The sequence below is a fragment of the Sphaerodactylus townsendi genome, linkage group LG03, assembly GCF_021028975.2.
Source record: "Sphaerodactylus townsendi isolate TG3544 linkage group LG03, MPM_Stown_v2.3, whole genome shotgun sequence".
Classification (NCBI taxonomy): domain Eukaryota; kingdom Metazoa; phylum Chordata; class Lepidosauria; order Squamata; family Sphaerodactylidae; genus Sphaerodactylus; species Sphaerodactylus townsendi.
Window position 1 is genome coordinate 69,228,772 of NC_059427.1, and position 20,030 is coordinate 69,248,801.

The 20,030-nt window shown below is 43.4% G+C and overlaps 2 protein-coding genes across 8 annotated transcripts in view; both read left to right on the forward strand.

Annotated features, from left to right (window-relative positions):
* Nucleotides 1–8,288: 8,288 nt before the first annotated feature.
* Nucleotides 8,289–16,850, forward strand: HYAL1 (hyaluronidase 1). 6 transcript variants are annotated; one of them, XM_048492168.1, is made up of 4 exons: nucleotides 8,289–9,108; nucleotides 12,446–13,888; nucleotides 15,266–15,352; nucleotides 16,177–16,850. In XM_048492168.1, the coding sequence occupies exons 2-4, from the start codon at nucleotides 12,980–12,982 to the stop codon at nucleotides 16,498–16,500; spliced, it is 1,320 nt and encodes a 439-aa protein (XP_048348125.1). In that variant the 5' UTR covers nucleotides 8,289–9,108; nucleotides 12,446–12,979; the 3' UTR covers nucleotides 16,501–16,850. The 6 variants fall into 6 exon arrangements, with proteins under 6 accessions (XP_048348125.1, XP_048348119.1, XP_048348121.1 ...); XM_048492162.1 differs by having other exon boundaries at nucleotides 8,291–9,108; nucleotides 15,263–15,352; XM_048492164.1 differs by having other exon boundaries at nucleotides 8,291–8,704; nucleotides 15,263–15,352.
* Nucleotides 16,851–17,756: 906 nt separating this feature from the next.
* The window catches only part of HYAL3 (hyaluronidase 3), a 32,684-nt gene continuing 30,410 nt past the window's right edge, over nucleotides 17,757–20,030 (forward strand). For both annotated transcript variants that reach the window (XM_048489888.1, XM_048489887.1), the window contains exon 1: nucleotides 17,757–18,546. The gene's annotated coding sequence lies outside the window, so the exon portion shown is untranslated. The remainder of the gene's footprint in view (nucleotides 18,547–20,030) is intronic.

The following is a 20,030-nucleotide window of genomic DNA, read 5'->3' on the forward strand; positions in this document are numbered from 1 at the left end:
TTAGCCTTGTTTGGGGTCACAACTGAAAGAAAGCAGTGGGAGAAACCTGTCCTCTCTCTAGTCACCAGCACCTTTTTCCACTGACACTCTTGTTGAAACTTGGTGGCCAAACTTGGACCAACTTCCAGGCTGCCCAAGTGAATGCTGCACTCTCTCTTGTATTTGCTGATAAGAGTGCAGAAGGATTCATGCCTCGTACACAGGTCCTTGAGTCTTGTAGATATAGAAAAATGTCTTATGGCTGGCAATGCTGATTAAGACAACAGTCTCCAACAGATAACTCATAAAGTTACTGGTAGTCACTGCAGAGCAGCTCATGTAGATCCAATAGAAGATTGTAAAAAGACCTGTTCTGGCCTTTTTAAATTATTTCTATTTTAAAGGATTTTTTCCCTCTGCACTACTTAGTTGGTAGTTTCATTTTCTGAAGCTCTTCCTAATCCACACTCTTTTTCTAGGACACAGAACAAAACTTGGTAAAATGGCAGCTAGGATGGGGGGAGTACCCTGCAATATTTTTCATCATTCAGAAGTATTTCTCATTTCTCATTAAAAGAGCAGCAGTGGTGTAGTGGCTAAGAGCAGTGGCTAAGAGCAGGTGCATTCTGATCTGGAGGAACCGGGTTTGATTCCCAGCCCTGCTGCTTGAGTTGTGGAGGGTTATCTGGGGAATTCAGATTAGCCTGTGCACTCCCACACACGCCAGCTGGGTGACCTTGGGCTAGTCACAGCTTTTCGGAGCTCTCTCAGCCCCACCCACCTCACAGGGTGTTTGTTGTTAGGGGGGAAGGGAAAGGGGGTTGTAAGCCCCTTTGAGTCTCCTACAGGAGAGAAAGGGGGGATATAAATTCAAACTCCTCCTCCTCCTCCTCTTCCTCCTCCTCCTCCTCCCGCTCCTCCTCCTCCTCCTCCTCCTCCTCTTCTTCTTCTTCTTCTTCTTCTTCTTCTTCTTCTTCTTCTTCTTCTTCTTCTTCTTCTTCTTCTTCTTCTTCTTCTTCTTCTTCTTCTTCTTCTTCTTCTTCAAGAAAAGGTTGCTGACTCCTGATTTAAAATGTTTAGAACTGGAAAAATTCCATCTCAGTTTGGATAGGGTGGGGGTAGGAGTGTGGTAAGAAATACCTTTGAATGTAATAAAATAAATTGCAGCCTATCCACACCGGGGGGGGGGGGGGTCTTGCACAATGCACTCCTCCCTCATGTCTTGTTGTAGCTGACGTGCTGTTCATCTTCTTTAATGGGCTCTGTAAAGTCAATGCCAGATTAAAGGAGAGGGAGAGAGCTACAGTCTAGAAGCATCACACTGCCTACATGGTTCATACTACCCGGGACCATGGCGGTGACTTCCTAGAGACACAACTGCAGCTGGCTACTGCATTAAAATATACTGAGTAAGAACTGGCAATGCCTAGATTTGATTAAAGTATTTCTAGAAGGTTGTATTCATCATTGCATTTAATTTGTTCTCTTTGCTTCTTTAGAAGATGAGTGCTCACCTTTTGCTTTATCATTTTTAAATGCTAGCAAGGCTCAGGTCTCCTCCTCACACCCAGTTTTTAAATTGATACTGCACTTGCTCTTAGTAAGCTTTGGGCTCCCCCTCCTTAACACGGGATCATATCTCCTGTTTTTCTGTGTCAAGCCTGGAAGATGGATATTACTGCTCCATTCCAACAAAAAGATTACCCTGGCGGATTCCTGGGAACAGGATACTCTGTTGTTGGCACTGGATTGGCATTAATGTGATTTTAATATTAAGATAAAAGTGTGTTTATTGAAAATGTGCCTGGAAAGAACTCTCTATCATCACCCAGTAGTGGTCTGCAGTAAAGAAGAGGTTAACCCCACATGGAATATTGGTTTTCTTTTTCCTCTGATGAGCTTGCCAAAAATGTTGGTCTCCATCTACCCACCTCAATTTACAAGCTCTTTCATCAGGGAGTTAAGTAAAAAAATCACTCTCCACCCTCCACCCACCCTAGCCTTTATCATTTCAGGAAGACAGGGATTGTAAGCCTCTTTGTTTTTCTACAATGGCTGACTGGAATGTTTTGTGCTACATAATAAAGTGTAGTCTATGCACCCCCACCCCACCCACATAGATCACCAGATGTCCATACTGTTCAAGTCTGAGTAATTTCTCCACTAAGAGAATGTATGCGGGTCAGAAATGAGAGTGAGTGCTTCTGACAAAATACTAATGGTTTGCTCCTGGGAGTACTTATATTACATTGGCATGGGATTCTGGGGAGATCTGCATAGGATAATACTGCGGATCTAGTAATATTGGGGAAATATGTATGGGGAGCAGGGGGTGCTACTGTGCTATTTCGTTCAGTATGCCTACAAAGATTTGGAAGAAATGTGACATATCTACAATAAGGAAATATCTCTTCTAAGAGAGGCTGAATTGCATTTTGCTATACTCCCTTACTGTATTGGAATATTGCAAAAGACATACAACTTCCCTCAAAAGTGATATTTAAATTTTCACTGTGTGTTAATTATCTTAAGCACTGTAGAAATCTTAGAGAAACTAGAACTTTTGTTCATATTTTCCAGATGAGCCATTTGCTGTAGTTGCCAAAGTAATTCAATAGTTTTTAGAGCAATAACCATATTTTTTTTAAAAAAATAAACAAACAGCTTTCTTGTGTGTTACAAATGAATGTATCTAATTCTCACCATGGTCAAATCTGTGGATACTTAACTTCTGGATTGTGAAGCTATGAACATACAAGATAGCTCTTTCCACAAACCTGAGAAAAGTTCTGGATTTGCAAGAAACTTTGAAATCTAACTCCCTCAAATATTTTTAAAAGCCTCAAATAATAGAAGCAGTGCCTGTACATTTAAGAAAAGATGTATGTGGCCATTGTTGAGATTCCTAGGCTACCACAATATTATTTCCTGCTTTCAAGCCTTGATTTCTATCAGTAAAAGACAGGTAGAGGGGGCTGGGATCTTTTAACTTTTATGGGAGCAGGGCCAGGCCCACTACCAACCAATGGGCAATCTGCTACCACACTATTTGCATGACTCACCCAGGTCTGACTGCTTGCTACAGGTTAACAGCAACCAACTCAAAAGGCTGGTGTAGTGTAATGGACAGAGTTTCACACTACAATCAGGGAGAACCAGGCTTCAATCCCCACCCTGCCATGGAAGCTTGTTTGATGGCCTTGGGACAGTCACTGTCTCTCAACCTAATTTTCACAGGGTTAGTGTGAGTGATAGCGGAGCCAGAAGTGAAACTCCCCCACTTCTGGACTAGATTTAAAGTAAAGGTTAAAATTTGTCTTGCCTCTCTGCGTTAGCTAGGTAGAAATCAACTGTATTAGTTAGGAAAATAGGATTTGTACGTTTCTCTGTATTTGTGACTGTATGGAACCTCCTTGGCCCAAGGCAGAGAGCCATCTCTGCTCCACCTGGGCACATCCTATTCACGTGTAAAGGTTCCTGATACACGCGGACAAAAAGAAGACCTCAGTCGAAGCGCCTCGCCCTGCCTAATCCCGTCAGCAGGCAGATAAGGAAGCTCTCGTCATCACCCTCTGCTTCCTGACCCCGGACACCTAGGGAAACCCTTTGTGTTTTCCCCGCCAGCGGACACGTCATCGCCTCACCCTACTCTGGCGCGAAACTCAAGAAGGGGATGCCTATCGGACTCTGATTGGTTCCTGCATGTAGCAAATGAATGATTGGTTGTTTTGAATTCTGTTAATGAATGGTGGTGAGCTGTCTTTGATTCTCCCGGGCTCCTGACGGGAGAAAGTGTACTTAAGGGGTTGTAAGGCTGCTAGGCAGCGCAGTTGTTGTGTGGAACGGAGGTGCTGACACTTAGGTCAGGATCTCAATAAACCACCTTTATTTATCCGAGCCGTGTTGGGTCTTGCTTGGGTTCCTGGGCGCTGCCGAGAGCGGGATACTTCTGAGTAAGGAAAGTGTTACCCAGAGCAGCGCGGTAACATGAGGATAAAATGAAGAAGATGATATCATACTACTTTGGGATCCCCTTGTGGAGAAAAGTGGGGCAGAAATGAAGGCATTAAATAGAAAATATAGCTGAAGATGGTGTGAAAGAAAAGGTGGGTTGGTGGAAGGAGAGAAGGAAGCATGGGAAGATGAAGATGTGGGGGTTGCCAGGAGGGAAATGGGAAATAGTGGGAAAGGGATACAGGGGAAAATGAGGTCCCCTTGCTGGTTCCCCATTGCACAGCTGAGCATAGCCCAGCAGCTGGCACTGCACAACTTGGTCTGACTTTTCTTAGGAAGAGGTTTACGTGGGTTTGAAGGCCAAAGACAGGGGGACAGATTAAGGGATTGGGAATTTCATTAGAGGGGAAAGCCCTGTTGCATCCTGAAGGACTGGTATGTTCGTGTTTTCACTTAAACTAGTTCTCTTTCAATGGTCATATTTGTGGGCATTAGCTATAAAAAGTGACACAATATCCCTATTTCTAATTTGTGCCTAATGTTGTGAACCTAAACAAAATGTTTTTAGAGATTATTTTGCTCCCATATCTTGCACTAGCCTAGCCTGAAACTACTAGTAGCCCTTTTCCAGAGTAGAACCATGTGTAGAACCATAGCCCTGCTTTGTGTAGATTGTAGAACTATAGCCCTGTGTAGAACCATAGCCCTGCTTTTTCTAGAAAGCCTTTATTGGCATAGACAACAGTACAACAATAATAAAAAATGGATTAAAAAGCATATACAATACAAGAAATAAATGTTAGGTCGAAGGAAATCTATAAATGTTAGGTCGAAGGAAATCTATAGTAATTTCCAGGAGAAAGTCTGCCACTACCATACAGAGAGAAGGATCAGGATTGTCCAACAAGTAGTGTAATCTAATTAGATCGGGGAGATCGGGTAAATGTAAAGGAATAAGATTCCCATACTTGGATCTGATTTCCTTGAATCTGAGACAGTGTAGTAATTGATGGGCCAGAGATTCAACTGAGCCATCGTTAAATGGGCACAATCTTTTAGCCTTTTCTTGTTATTGAATCTGCCATGTAACAAGGCAGAAGGCATTGTTGGAAGAAAGGGACTTAACGCTGTTTCCTGCCTCATCCTACAGAGGGTTTTTTTACTAGCGAGCTAGTGGCTAGATAGGGACTTAGGAATTTGTCACCTTTACTCTATCATGCTGACTCTATCTTTGATGTAAACTGATACTCTTAGGGACTTCCTCCCTTGCTTCCGCCTTCTTCTCGAACCTCTCCATCTTACCTTCACCATGCCTAGGGAGAGGATGTGTCTCCTATGCATCCGCCTCCATCCAGCTAGATTAGAATAGATAGTGAACCTATCTCTCCATCTTTCTATCCAGAATGGAGTTCACTAATAAATACTCTTTTCATTAGATTAGAAACTACAACTGACTCTGACTTTCTTTTGTGTCTGAAGTTCTCTCTAGCAAGCTCAGCCATGCGTGTGTGCTCAGGTAAGCTTCCCTGTGTTCAGCCTCTGTGCACTCTGCTACTTTTCAAGGGAAACACACGTACCAGGTGTGGTTCTCCCCAACAGGCATAACATTAAACCTGGCAAGCATTATGGCTCTCCTTTGAGCAGGGTTTATTAAGCAATACAGGTAGTGTGCCAAGTGGCCCCATTCAAATGGGAGAGAAAAATACAGGGGGGAGCATGTTTTCTTGGCTGCGGTGATTAGGGTAGAGAACTCTCTATCTAATAGTTGACCTTTTAATTTTCTATAAGCTTCTGAATAGGACAAAGGGCAAAGTGAATCCACTGACAGTCCAATAGAGGCCATTTTTTCTTCAATTATGGAAAACCAGGGGTTGGAATGGGTGTCAGAGAGCAGATGGTGGACCAGGGAATTACAGTCCAAGAGAAAATGAATTCGCAGCCAGAATCTAAAAGCCCTCAGCCAAGCGGCTGATTCCAAGGAGTTTTGACCTAACTCCAGACAAAGGGCTGCATAGGGCACGCAATTTGGGAGTCCAGTTATGAAAAAATTTGGATTGAAGAGAATTCAAGGAGTGGTTAATAGCTTGAATCCAAATTGGGACTCCATCAAGCAATCTCGAGGCGACTTTGGCATTGAAAAATTTGAGGGCAGGAGGGATAAAGGAGTGGCCACTGCTGTAAAAGAAACGTAGTAATGCTGATATACTGTTAGATGTAGCTAGGAGAGCGGCCTTCCTCTGGGTTGCCCATGAAAGGTTAAAGGAGAATGAGAGGCCAAGCACTTAACCTGTTCAATTTGGGTGCTTTTCATTGCATAGCCCTGCTTTGAAGCCCTTGAAGGGGAACCGTACAGGGGAGTGAGAGGCAACTCTGTGATCAGATATTCATCAGGTGTATATGTACACTGACATATCCAAGCTCTTGGAGGCCACACCCATAAAGACCATAAATATATATGAAGGGAGCTTGCTGTTGGTTCCATTAGGTGGAATATACTTTATAATTAGAATCATTTGCTGTTGGTATGGGCAGATATTTACTAGAATACTGTACAACCACAGATGGTATTTTATTAATCTGATCTTGTTACCACCAGAAAAATAGGAAAAATATTTTCCTGAACCTATCGTTGAACTACACTGGCTAAGGACTGGAGCAAAGAGACCAGTGTTGTCCAAAAGCCTTCATAAGGCCTGGAAAGGATGTGTATATGTGATTGTGCCAATGTTTTACATGGTTTCCCTCTTGCTTTTATCCCTTTTAGGATTTAAATGTAAGCCCCTCAGTGTTGAATTTATTGTCTGCCCCATGTTTAGGCTTATATCTTAGCTAGGTTTTCCAGCTGATTTAAGGTTTGTTAATGCTAGGTTAGGATATTTCACTTATGCTGTTTTATAGTAAGTTCGTTAAATTAGGAAATGGTATTTTTGATATTTGTATCTGTTAGTAAAAGTAATAGCTTGTAGCAGCTGATATTAAGACTTAAGGAAGCTAGTCTTGGAATTCAGTTTGGGCCAACACCCGGTAAATCTCTTTAGCGAAAACAAAGACCCCTTTGGAATTACAAATTGAATCTGATGACGGCACCCCAGATATCCCAGCCGTTAAAGAACGTGCCAAGATCGCCATTGGACCATTTGAACTTTCTTTTGTTGCGGGACTGAGGTGCGGGAGCCTCAGGACATAGCTCAAGGAAGCAGCCCATCTGATAACCAGATACCTGGGTGCGTTGCCAGCCTCACCCAGTTTTATGAATGGACACTCTCCGCTCCCTGTTCCTGCACTATCGTAAAGTCTCGCGGGAAGATGCCTTCACAAAGTTGTAATTGTACCTTTTCTTTTATCTGTTGATGTTTCTTTAATTGTTGTACGGTAAGGGACCTGCCCCCTTACCTGCCCCTTTGATCTGTGTGTCTAAAAGTTCTTGTGCTTGACTACGAGGGCGCAATTCCCCTGCCTGAGCTTTAGCAACCACTTCCGAATAAAATACTTTGCTTTTGAAGAACACCGGCTTCCTGCGCCTCACTACGTTGCCTGAGCTAAAATCACTTAATGTTACCCAAGCAGCAGTGGAAACAATCTGACATCTTTTGGGGAGCTGGATTACGGAAAAAAAATCCTGCTTGCAAAACTGAATGATTTGGTAATGGAGGACAGCTGTTCTCTCCATTGAGCCAAATGGACACTAATGCTGACTTGGATTTGCTGTTCCATTTTACTGAGAAACTGAGGCTATGAAACTGTATTAGTGTAAAAAGAACAAGGCAACCAATTTACGTGCTCAACATTTTTAGTAGTAGTAGCCATGTTCAGAGATATCCTTTTTGCATTTTTGAGGCTTGAGCCATGTGATAGTTGAGATGAACCAGATTAAATTAAGCAAAAGACTTACGGTGTTAAAGACTATCTTGTGAGGCTGGCATTCAAGTTGCCACTTTGGCTTTTGCAGGGCACCTGTAATCTTAACATTGTGTGAAGCTGAGAAAAAGGAACCAAAACAATTTCCTCTTATTGCTGCAACTCCATTCTGGGAGAAGCTGTACCTGTTTATTATCTGTCACACAAAGTTAAAAACACACACAAAAAATTTAATGGCAACTTTTGCTGAGACAGGAGGTTAACCTTTTATTTAAAGTCCCAAATGCTGAACCAAATCCGACCAATCCTTTCATTTCTAGAATATCACGCCATTTAAAAAAAAACACAATATGACATTTTAAATCTCTGGCAGGTATAAACATTGCATACTGATGCCTGAAGGCCTAGGACCAGCAGAGACCCCTTTCGGCTGAGGGGGGGGGGGGGGCGGGCGGGGGGGGGGGTTGAAGGCCAATGTCCCTCTGGCGGGGCGCCTCAGTTTCGGAGGGCCAAGAGTTAAGCCTCCGCGATCTCCAATAGAGCTCCCAGCCGGTCTCCAGAAGCCGCAGCGTTTAATTGTTTCCTTTTGCAGAATCCCTCCCGCCCCCTCCTCTCAGCCCTAGCAAGCCGGGCCGGCTGCATAATCGAAACCAGACTCCGAAGGAAAAGGGATTTGTTCTCTGTCTCCCCCCCACCCTCCCGCCCCCGTTTTTGGCCAGCTGCTTTCCTAATGAGCTGCAAACGGAGGCGGGAGGAATGCGTGGGATTTCTGCTGCCATCTGCCGATCAATGCCCCACGCGAGGCCCCTACCTCTAAGGACGATGAACCCCGAAAGCGGGTCCGCAGCACGGATCGTTAAATCAGGGGATGATTCCCGATTGCCCTCCGGCTCCTGCTTTTCCCTCTGGTGCAGTATGTTACGCGCGCGCAGTGGGAATACGCTGCCCTTGTGGCAGGATGGCATTTGTTTTGGAAACTTTACTCCTGGAGCCAATGGCTCCTACAGGGGGGGCGGAGGGGGAAAGGTAGACGGTAGACCTGAAAGCCAGACGTTGCAGCGCCAACAATCACGCCTGCCCTGGCTACTTTGTCGCTACTGTTGGACCACCAAGAATGTGGAAATCTTTTTAATGCGTCCCTGCCCCCCAACCCGATCTTTTAGCCCTTCGCACCCTCTTTAAGATGCGTGAATGCAGACTGTGCTGGCAATGCACCCGTCCCATGTTGGAATGGAAGTGACGTCCTCGTCCTTTCCCATAGGCCAGAAGTTTGGGAAAGGGGCGGTGTTGGTGCAAATTCCGCTTCTCCGGGAGCCGGTAAGTGGGTTTTCGGACATGTTTCCTGGCGGAGTTTGAGCCATTGTTCTTGCATCCGCTCCCCCTCCCCACCCTCCCCCCTCGTCCTGGGAACCCCCAGGCGAGATGGGAGGAAAGGCCGGTCGGTTGCTCCAGACAGGCTCAAGTTGTTGCCAGTGCTTCATATGTGCAAGTGTGTTTCTGTAGTTTTTAAACGGTTTAGTTTCAAAAGATCTTCACATAAAATGCTAAGCACCGTGTTTTTAAAAACAGTCGATGTAAAAGCAGATCACTTCAGAATCAAAGGGCAGAATCTGTGTAGCGACCAAATGCAAGGTGAAGAGTTGCAAGTCAGGGGTTCCTCTGGGGAGGAAATCTGGGTCTCAAGAAATGGCTTTACCTTACAGTGAAAATCTAAAGGATTGAGTGCCAGGCAGGTGACTGGGGAGGGTACTGCAGAACTGCAGCATCAAACCAGAGAAGGCCCATTCACATTCACTCTTCTGAAGATTGGGAACATTTGGAGTTGGGCCTTCAAAGACAGCCACAATTGATGGGCAGGTTTCTACGGGAACAAGTGATCCTTGGAATATGCTGGTCCCAAGCCATTTTTGAATGTGAGCCTGGACATAGATTGGCAGCCAGTATGATTCTTTTAAAACCGACAAAGGTCACACCTTATACTTTAGTGTGAACAGCTATGCGGTTGGAGTATTTTGTATCTGGTGTAGCTTCTGAATTGTCTTCAGGGTTGCATTACAATAATCTAACCTGGGTGCGATTAGAACATGAACAACTCTGGCCAAATTGTGACTCTCAGGAAAAGGCTGCAGGTAGTGAGTTGATCAGAGGCCCCACGGACAAGGCTGGGTGGTGGTGGTCCATCTTTAGATCGAAAAATACCCGCAAACTGCCATTGTTTGTTCATCTCAATGGCCGGAGCCAACTTTATAACCCCTCCCTGCTTTTCTTTATATAGGTCTATTCTTGGGCCATTTTCTCTGTATAGTGGCATTGTCAGAGGAGTTTGTTTACTTCTGTTCCTTCTGGAATTCCAGTAATGCAAATCCAGTTCTCAGAATGATGAATGATCAGCTATTGTTAATGATTAACAATCTTGTGGGGAAATAGTCAGATGATTTCATTTAAGTTGGTCTTGTGATTGTGAATATCAACAGACAGGACGAAGTGCCTGAACAGTGGTAGAAGAGGGAGGAGAATTTTAAACAATGGATTCAATGAAGTGAGAAAAAAGTGATTTGTCAATGCAATTCATTCTTTGGAAAGGTTAACAATGGAAATAATTGGATTTAGTGCCTACTTAATTATCAGAAATCATCACATTGCTCAGGTAACAAGGCTTCAATAAGTCTTTCAGTCTCTCTTTCTTGCTTGTTCCTATGCAATTGTTGCTCTCAGTTCACTGTCTCACATTGTGCAAACAAATGGCAAATGTTCACAGTTAACGAGGCCATTTACATTTTGGTAAAATTGCAAATTTAGTTGGATGTTAAACTTGGGGATAGGGTTGATTGCATAATATGCAGAATAATTAACTCCCATTGTGTAACTGTGTTGGATGTATTTCATTTGTGCCCTTCCTTTCTCTCCAGTGGACCTACATCATTTTCCTTTTCTGCATTTTATCCTCAACAGCAACCCTGTTGGGTAGGGTTGGCTGTAAGGGTGTGTGACTAGTGACTAGTCCAAGGTTATCCATCTGACACTCTAATTACTAAGCCACACCAACTTTTAGTTGTGCTCATCTCTGCCTTGACTGATTCTATTGAATGTTAACTTTTGCATGCTCTGGACATGATGTTCATGGGAGGAAAGGTGTATGGAGACTCCAGTTCTTGTCTTCTATTTGCCTGTATTGTATCTCTCTATGAATGAATGTCCAGTCCAGCAGCCACTTAGCCCTTGAGCTGGCTCACAGTGGTGCCATTTTTATGCCAATAGCCATTGATTAGTGTGAGCTTCCTCACAGCTGTGCTTTTGTTGGACCATGGTGTACTCTGGTACTATTGAATTTATAGTACTTTCAGGGTCAGTCTTGGAGATGCGGATCACCTGCCTAAGTGGTACCTAAATAAGTTCAGCTGAGGACAAAAAAAGATTGAGATGTCTGTGATGCAGGACACTGAATAGTGCCAAGCCTTACTTGGGGGCCAAATAAGGCCTTGGGCGTGGCAGAGCAATAGTGAGGAGCTCCTGAGGAAAGGCTGTAGTTCAGTGGTAGTGGCATTACAGAAGGTCTCAATTTCAATGTCCATCATCTCCAGTTGTTGTTTTTTTTAAAGAGAGACTAGGTAAGTAAGTGATGTGAAAAATGCATCCTGAGACTCTGGAAAGCTGCTGTCATTCTAAGAAGACGATACTGACACTGGTGGACCAGTAATCTGATCAGTATAAGACAGTTTTGTGTGCATGCGTTCCTGCATGTGTGTGCAAGTAAACATAAGAACAGAAGAAAGTAAACAGAAGAACAGAAGAACAGAAGAAAGAGCCTGCTGGATCAGACCAGAGTCCATCTAGTCCAGCACTCTGCTACTCACAGTGGCCCACCAGGTGCCTTTGGGAGCTCACATGCAGGAGGTGAAAGCAATGGCCTTCTGCTGCTCCCGAGTACCTGGTCTGCTAAGGCATTTGCAATCTCAGATCAAAGAGGATCAAGGTTGGTAGCCATAGATCGACTTTTCCTCCATAAATCTGTCCAAGCCCTTTTTAAAGCTATCCAGGTTAGTGGCCATCACCACCTCCTGTGGCAGCATATTCCAAACACCAATCACACGTTGTGTGAAAAAGTGTTTCCTTTTATTAGTCCTTATTCTTCCCCCAGCATTTTCAATGTATGCCCCCTGGTTCTAGTATTGTGAGAAAGAGAAAAAATTCTCTCTGTCAACATTTTCTACCCCATGCATAATGGGGTACAGAGGTGTGAAATGTTTCTGGATATAGGTGTAACAGAAAGATGTCAGAATCAGGCAACCACTGGGAGCCATGTGTGTATCAGAGTGACATTATCAAACCTTGTTAGTGAAGGTCTACTTGAGTCTCCATTCCAGTCTGAACTCTCTTTTTCCTGGTTGGTCCTGTTGGTGTGATTGTGAGGTGTGGGAACCAGTTCAAATCTCACTCCAGCTCACTAGGTGGCCTTTTGGCAAATCTCTGTTCTGTGGGGCTAATGACACTGGCCTATCATACAGGACTATTGTAAGCATTGCTGAAATAATGGATGTGAAGTGGATGCGAACCTGCTATGCGATTGTGCTGTGGTGGTTCCATTATTGTAGCACTTCGATCCCTGTTGTTTTGACAGCATTCTTTCCTGAACCTTTCTCCTTTTCTCCTACAGGACATCAGTCTTTAATGTCATTTACAGAGGCCTTACTGTTTTGGATACAACTTCTGAAACCAGTGCAGTGTGACATCCCTGTGATCTGTCCGGACAAAAGGGACTTCACTTGGAGGAGTTAACAAACATTGTTCCAAATTTAGTGCAAAAGCAAAGGGACTAGGAATATTACTATCCTTCCTGGTGACAAGTCTGTCACAGTCACTGAATGAAATACTAGTGTCAGCACTGTCTTCAGCAGTTCATGTTTGCTGCTTGTTTCAACACAGGAAGAATGTGGAAAAAGAGGAGGAGAAGTAGAGATGAAGTAAGCAAGAATTTGCAGTCTCCTCTGTCACAACTTCCCCATTGTAGAGATGAGTTAAGGAGGGGAACTGCTTGCTGAGCTATTCCTTTTCTTTCCTCTTTGTTCTCTTCCGCGTATGTTAGAATTGACTTATTCTTCCGTTTGCATAATTTTGCCAGAAGTTGGTGGTTTTGAAGGGGGTGAAACGACTGTGCTCTTTCCAGGTATTTCAAGAAATAGGTCCTGAAATGGTAATGAATATGGCATGTTTAACAATATGGTTTTGCTTGCTGAATTTTTACATAATGGCTTGGACTAAGGGAGACAGCTTTCTAGAGGATCTCCCATTCATCACCATCTGGAATGCTCCAACTCAAAAATGCCAAGAGAAATACAACGTAACTCTTAACTTAGGGATTTTTAATGTGGTCATAAACCAGAATGAATCATTCACGGGCAAGGAAATGACCCTTTTCTACCACAACAGGTTAGGCTATTATCCATTCTATACTGAGAATGGAACTGCAGTCTATGGGGGTGTTCCACAGAATGCCAGTCTAGAAGATCATCTCTGGAAGGCTCAGCAAGACATTAAGAAAACCATCTTAGAGACCAGCTTTAAAGGTCTGGCAGTAATTGACTGGGAGAGCTGGCGTCCTTTGTGGGTTCGAAACTGGGACTCCATGGAAATCTATAAGAACAAGTCTATGGATCTGGTGAAGAGGCAGCACCCGGATTGGCCTGCTGACAAGGTGGTTAAGAAAGCCCAGCTGGAGTTTGAGCAAAGTAGCCGGGCTTTCATGGAGCAGACTTTGGTACTTGGCAGAACTCTGAGGCCTGGGGGTTTCTGGGGATTCTATGGCTTTCCCAACTGTTATAACTATGAAAAGAAGCTGGATAATTACACAGGGGAATGTCCAGAGGTTGAGAAGCAGAGAAATGAAGAATTGCAGTGGCTCTGGAATCAAAGTCAGGCTCTGTATCCGAGTATTTATCTTCCCAAGGAGATTAGACTTCTCAACAAAAGTCTGGAGTTTGTCCGTCATCGAGTCCAGGAAGCATTCAGGATGGTGGACCAGACAAGGAATGGCAGCATTCCAGTGTTACCTTATGCTTCCATTATATATGAGTTTACGCAGATGAATTTCCTTTCACAGGTAAACTCCTATGCTCTGTTTTTCCAATGTAATGGATGAGAGGTACTCACCAGTGAGCATGCATTTTAGCCAAAAATGTTGCATGGAAATAATTCCAATGTATTTCAGTAGTGTGTCCTTCTCTCGGTGCTTAATTTCTATATCTAATAATGACATGTGGCATTCGTCTGTGGATACCTAAAATCTTGAATTGGGACCACTCTGATGCTGAACAGATTTTTCTGCAAACTTGGTGTATTCCCCAGGTTTGCAGAAAAACCTGAAAAGTTAAACATTTTTATTGGGGTTTTAAATTCTCCTGCAAATAGTTCCCCATTTACTGGTTGAGATGGAGTGGCTGCTGCTAAAGGGATTCTGTCTGAGCCTGGCCACCATGACTGAGGATAACGGGAACTACTTTGAGCCCAGCTGTTGCCACAATGGATGACAAAAGCAGCTCTGTGTCTGACTGTGGTGGCAGTGGAAGCTGGTAGAGAGCCCAGGTGCAGTGGCAGTGGAAACCAGGAAAACTTCCAGACCTGGCCACTGTGGCAGAGCACTCTGGGAGCTGCTCCACATCCAACTGCCACAGTGGGAGATTTCAGAAGTTGCTCTGGACTTGGAGCAGCTCCCAGCCACAGTCATTGTCACCCCCAGGCTTAACGTGGGTAGTGAGGCCAGGAGCCATGATGGAGGAGAGAGAGGGGATTCTTCCTCTGCAATTTTCATGGGCCTCTCACTTGTCTATATACTAACAGTCAAGTCAACTAAATTTGAGGATACTGAAATCTAGTGATTGGAGCTGTGAACAGACAAGATAGATCTTTCTACAAACCTGAAAAAGGTCCCAGGTTTTCAGAAAAAAATGTGAAATCTAAAAAAATGGGGGAAGGTTAAAAAATCCAAAATGATAAAAGCAGCACATGTAGCTTGAAGCTGTGGGTTCCCTCAGTGGGCCACTTCTAGGCAACCACAATATTCCAAGCTGTCTTCTGTCAGTAAAAAGCAGAGGGACGGGGCATGGCCTATTTTGGTCTTTGAAAGAAGGCACCTTGGGGCCAGGCCTGACTAGAGTTGCCAGATTCTGGTCAGGAAATTCCTGGAGATTTTGTAGTGAAATCTGAGAAGTGCAGGGTTTGGGGAGGAGAAAAGCCTCTACTGATTATAATGCCATAGAGGCCAAAGTAGTTATTTTCTCCAGGGGAACAGATTTGTCATCTGGAGTTTAGTTGTAATTCTGGGAGATCTCCAGGTCCCACCTGGAGAATGGCAACCCCAGGCATAAAAGCAACGGGCTGAGGAGTGTATAGACTTTGCAAGTGTTGGTATTCCAAATACTGAACAGAAGATTTTGATTTCTCCATTATCATCATTGCTGCTTCTGCTTATCCTAAGGAGGACCTGGTCTACTCCATCGGAGAGAGTGCTTCCCAAGGTGCTGCTGGGGTCATCTTGTGGGGAAGTGAAAATTTCAGCTGCTCACAGGTAAGTGATACAGCAAGAGGAATACATAGGCTGCAATCCTAAGCACACTTACAAGAGAGTACATCTCACTGATGCCAATGGGACTTACTTCTGCATATACATACTTAGGATTACACTGTAGTCTACTGTATTCAGAAGTTGACACTTGCAACTGTGTAAGTACACCTGAATCTAGAAGAATAGTTTAGAGATTTTAATTATATCTAGAAACATACCAGACCTAGATTCTGTTCACTGCTTGATTATGGGCTCCTCGTGTTGCACAGTGCAAATGTTTTATATCTCCATCTGTCTACAATTGATCAGCCTGTGGATGAGTGTAGATCGGAATAAATACAGTAAAGATTATAAGAGTTCCATTGTGTTTGTTAGGAACACAAATACTGCAAAATTGTGGGCAAGCAGTTGAATTCCCCAGAACTCTTCATCAGGCAGGATGTGCAGAACCCTCCCCCCCACCACACACACACAAAAGTGTGTAGATTGTGTTTGAACTGGACATTATAACTGTGATAGCTGTCCTATTGCCCAGTATATAGGTTGAGAAGAACATATCTGATGCAGCTGCTGGGCCGTGTTGTTGTTATCCTTTTACATAATCAAACCAGGCATGTGTTTATTACTGTGATCATGTGTGAAACTCATGTTACAAGCGACTCTTGAGCCAGTGAAGCCAAGACTTGAAAATTAGGGAATGGAAACAGAAAGCGTCCCATTGATGCTCTTACACAGTTTGCCCTACAAATGTCTCTTGAAGTAATGTGGATTTTGCAGACAAGTTTAGCATTTCCTTTTTCATCTAATTTTTTCTGGATTTTTTCCAGGAAGCTTGTCTTCATGTGAAGAAGTATGTGGATACTCTCCTTGGTCACTACATTGTAAACGTGACCAGCAGTGCTAGGATGTGCAGCCAAGTAGTGTGTTTCAACCATGGGCGCTGTGTGAGGCAGGATAGCCACTCAAAAGCCTTTCTGCACCTCAGTCCTACCAGCTTCTCTATTAAGAGGCATCAAGCAGAGCCACACTTCATTGTGACTGGTCACATGACAAAAGAAGATCGAGTCAGGATGGCAGAAGAATTCAGGTGCCAATGTTATAGTGGCTGGGAGGGTCCACAATGCAACAAAAAGTCATCCTGGAATCACTGATATTCCACCTTGAATGTAAATTCCATTCGTGTTCATACATGCAGGTACATGCATACTTTAACTGAAAGAAAAGTTCAACTCTGGGGCATATACTTATTTTGTTATGAGGGCAGTACATGGAACAAGCATATAGCACATCAGTCTTGTCACATTAGCTGCATATATTTTTTATTTTTATTGTTGCTACTGATTTCATTGTATTTTATTGATTTTTAACTGAATTATTCGATTTGCCCTTTTGTAATCTGTTGTTCATTGTCTATTTGTGTGTTGTAAAACGCTCTGAGCCCTTTGGGGGTAGAGCAGTTTATCAAGTCGAATAAATCATCATCATCATCATCATCATCATCATGTGTGGTCTTACTAGCTATTTCCTCATCTGATGAAACTATTTTGAGATGTAAAAATGTGTCAGGCTTTTTAATATCTTGGTTTGAATGTGTGACCAAGTTCAGGTTGCTGCCATAGAAGTAGATAACAACTTCATATGGCAAAAACCTAAGTTTCTCAAGCATCACTACCTGCCTCCTAGACTTAGGAGATGGTTGCAAGAGAGTGAAGCAAGAACTAAGGCCGTTGGTATAACAGCACATAATTCAATGTCCTGTCGAAGGCTTTTATGGCTGAAATCAGCTGGTTGTTGTTGGTTTTCCAGGCTGTGTGGCTGTGGTCTGGTAGTTTTTGCTCTTAACGATTCACCTGCATCTATGGCTGGCATCTTTAGAGGCATATCATGGTAGGATGTGTTTCTCTCTGTATTTGACAAACTGGCTCTTAAAGATCTTTTTAGCTTTAGAATATAGGTGTAGAATTTTTTCTTAAAGAGAGATATTTTGAAACAACTATTCAGTGATTAAAATATTATCAAAGAGGCTGATAAAGATGGATGAATTGTGAGTTTGAACCCACAGGTTTATGTTAGTGATGAGACAGCTATCTCACTAAACTAATTATGTGCCTATTTCCAAGGATGCCACTGATCGCATATAAATAATTTTTAGGATCATGAGGTGGTAAGTTGAGATTTTATAGATTATTCTACCACTAGGTCTCTAGTTAAAGAACATCTTGGGGTCCTAGTATGTTATATTCTTCCTAAGGTTTATAAATCTAGTTTTCTACCACCGGGATATCCTATCCTTTCAGGTTCTAGTTCACTTTTAGAACCTTTGGCTCAGTTTGTGGATTATTTTTGAAACCCTTTGCAATTAACAGATCATTTTCATTGAATTTCATCCAGAAAATTGAAGGCGATCTTGTCCCAGCACATGCAGTACTTGTTGCTATAGATGCTAACTTGTTGTACACTAATATTCCTCATGAAGAGAGTAGGCAAACTTTGGAGGATGTTTTGGATTTGCGTTTGACCTTAAAACCTCCTACATATTTTTTGATGGAACTTATAAATATTTTTGATTTGTTAAAAGTTCTATCAGAAAAGTTCTATCACTTCACCCCTGCAAAAAGTCAGCAGTTAATAAGATCCTTTCATGCAAACGGGGATTGCTCATCGGGTCTGCCATTCTGATTGTTCTGGGCCCCTCGAGCATTGTACTATCAGTAGCTTTCCCCTGGGTCCTGCTTCGTGATTTCACTTCCATGGATTTCACATGCACATTCATCGTCCGTGTATCCGCATATTTTTTGTACCAGCTAGCACGTATGTATTTACTCCAGTCCACTTTGCGGTACAGAAACGCAGACGCCACTTAGCTTTGTTTCCTACTTCAGTTTTGTTTCGTTTTATACAAAATACAGAATCCCAGCATTTTTTTTATTTTTTTACCGAGCAGGGTATAAACCTCAAGAGCAGCGCTGTTGCAAAAGTTATCAAAAAGATCTCAGGAGTCAAAACACACGAACAGACCTCGAAAAATTGAAACTTCCTGGCCAGTAGGTGGCGGTGTAGTCTTTGGCAGAGGAAACTGGGGAGCTTTCTTTCTTCCCTCTCTTTAATGTTTGTGCCGGGGGGAGGTGAGAGAGGACGGCTCTGAAGTCCAGGCAGCTGCGAAAGCGTTGTCGGAGGTCCTCGGAGTTTGACAGCATGTTGGTATCTCTTGAACTTTCCCCCTCTCCCTTTAGCGCTGCCCCACCCGCTTGGGTTTGCGTTGCTCATGTGTCTGGAAAAAAGATTTTAAGGCATACCCCAGATTAAAACACCCATCCGCACGAACCGGGATTCTTGATGCAGTATTCCCGAGGGTGGGGGTGCTGCATATTTCCTCGCTGTAGTGCAAGCTGGTGGCTGTTTCTCCATAAAAGGACTTGATCTTGGGTAGAAAAGGAGGGGCTTCTGCCGATCGTGCAGAGGAGTTGGGAAAACCTCCGAGGGAAGTGGGATATTTTGATTATAATAATAATAATAATTCCCCCGCGTGTTTCACAAATGAGTAGCATCACTAGTCCGAGGGACAGCAATAGTATATTCTATAAAACGTAGGGGAGATGGCTCTTTCTTCTAGTGGAGGTAGAACAGAGTGGAAAAATCTTAAACTTCTTTAGATCTGCAGCAGGCGACAAGTTTGAGCTATGTTGCAAATGCTTTGTTGCCTTCTTGTGTCCTTCTTTTGGAAGTCTTTTTCTGCCTTAATAAAACAAAAGTGCAGTGATACTTTCAAGACTATCATTTATGTTGCCTTGAGCTTCAGCGAGTCAGCTCATGAGGAAATAAATGTTAGTCTTTAAGGTGCCACTGGGCTTCTGTTCTATTTTGTCACAGCAGACTAACATGACTACATCTCTGCAACTTCGTTCTCTTGCCGAGTTGTGTCTGTAGACAAGTGGTGAACTGCTTCTGGCTTTGATTGTACAGGACCTTGAGAAGTAAGGGGGTGACATCCAGAGGCAGCAGTTGCAACTGTGAAGCGTCTTGTGACACCTTCAAGGTGAACATATTTATTGTGGAAGTAGCCCATTTCAGCTGAAGTATTTAGTTTGTAAAATCCTCCATCATAATCAGTCTGTAAGGTGCACAAGACTCAAATAGTTTTTTGAGAATTATGGGTCAGATTACAGCATCTGCATCTCAAGCATGTTGAGAATCCCAGGAAATGTTGGTTTCTTCTTTTTCTGGGGATACTATAGAGTAAGACAGTGACTGCCACGGTGCCACCCCCTAATAGGGAGAAGCAGTTCACTTTACTGCATAACAGTATTCTTTAACTTCTGTTTTAGGAGTGATCCAGAGAAAAAGATGCCAGTTCACTGGAATAGGAGCAGCAGGAGTGTCAGCTTCTTTGAGGAGAGAGCAGAAAGCGGGAAATGTAGCAGTTTAAAATGTCAATCTTAAATTAGGTCACAGAGTGACTGATATCCATTTAAAGGGCATCATCCTCATGGAACCAGAGCAGCACATTCCAGCAAACAGATATGAAAGCATATAGTTATTGTGCCCCTTGTCAACTTCCTAGACTCAGAAACAGCTTGTTGAGGAACAGCCAATGACAGAGAGCCCTATCCAAAGCCCAAGGCAGCTGGGGACAGTGCTGCTACCCTGCTGCCTCCAGAGGGCTTTTCAATGGCACAGGAGG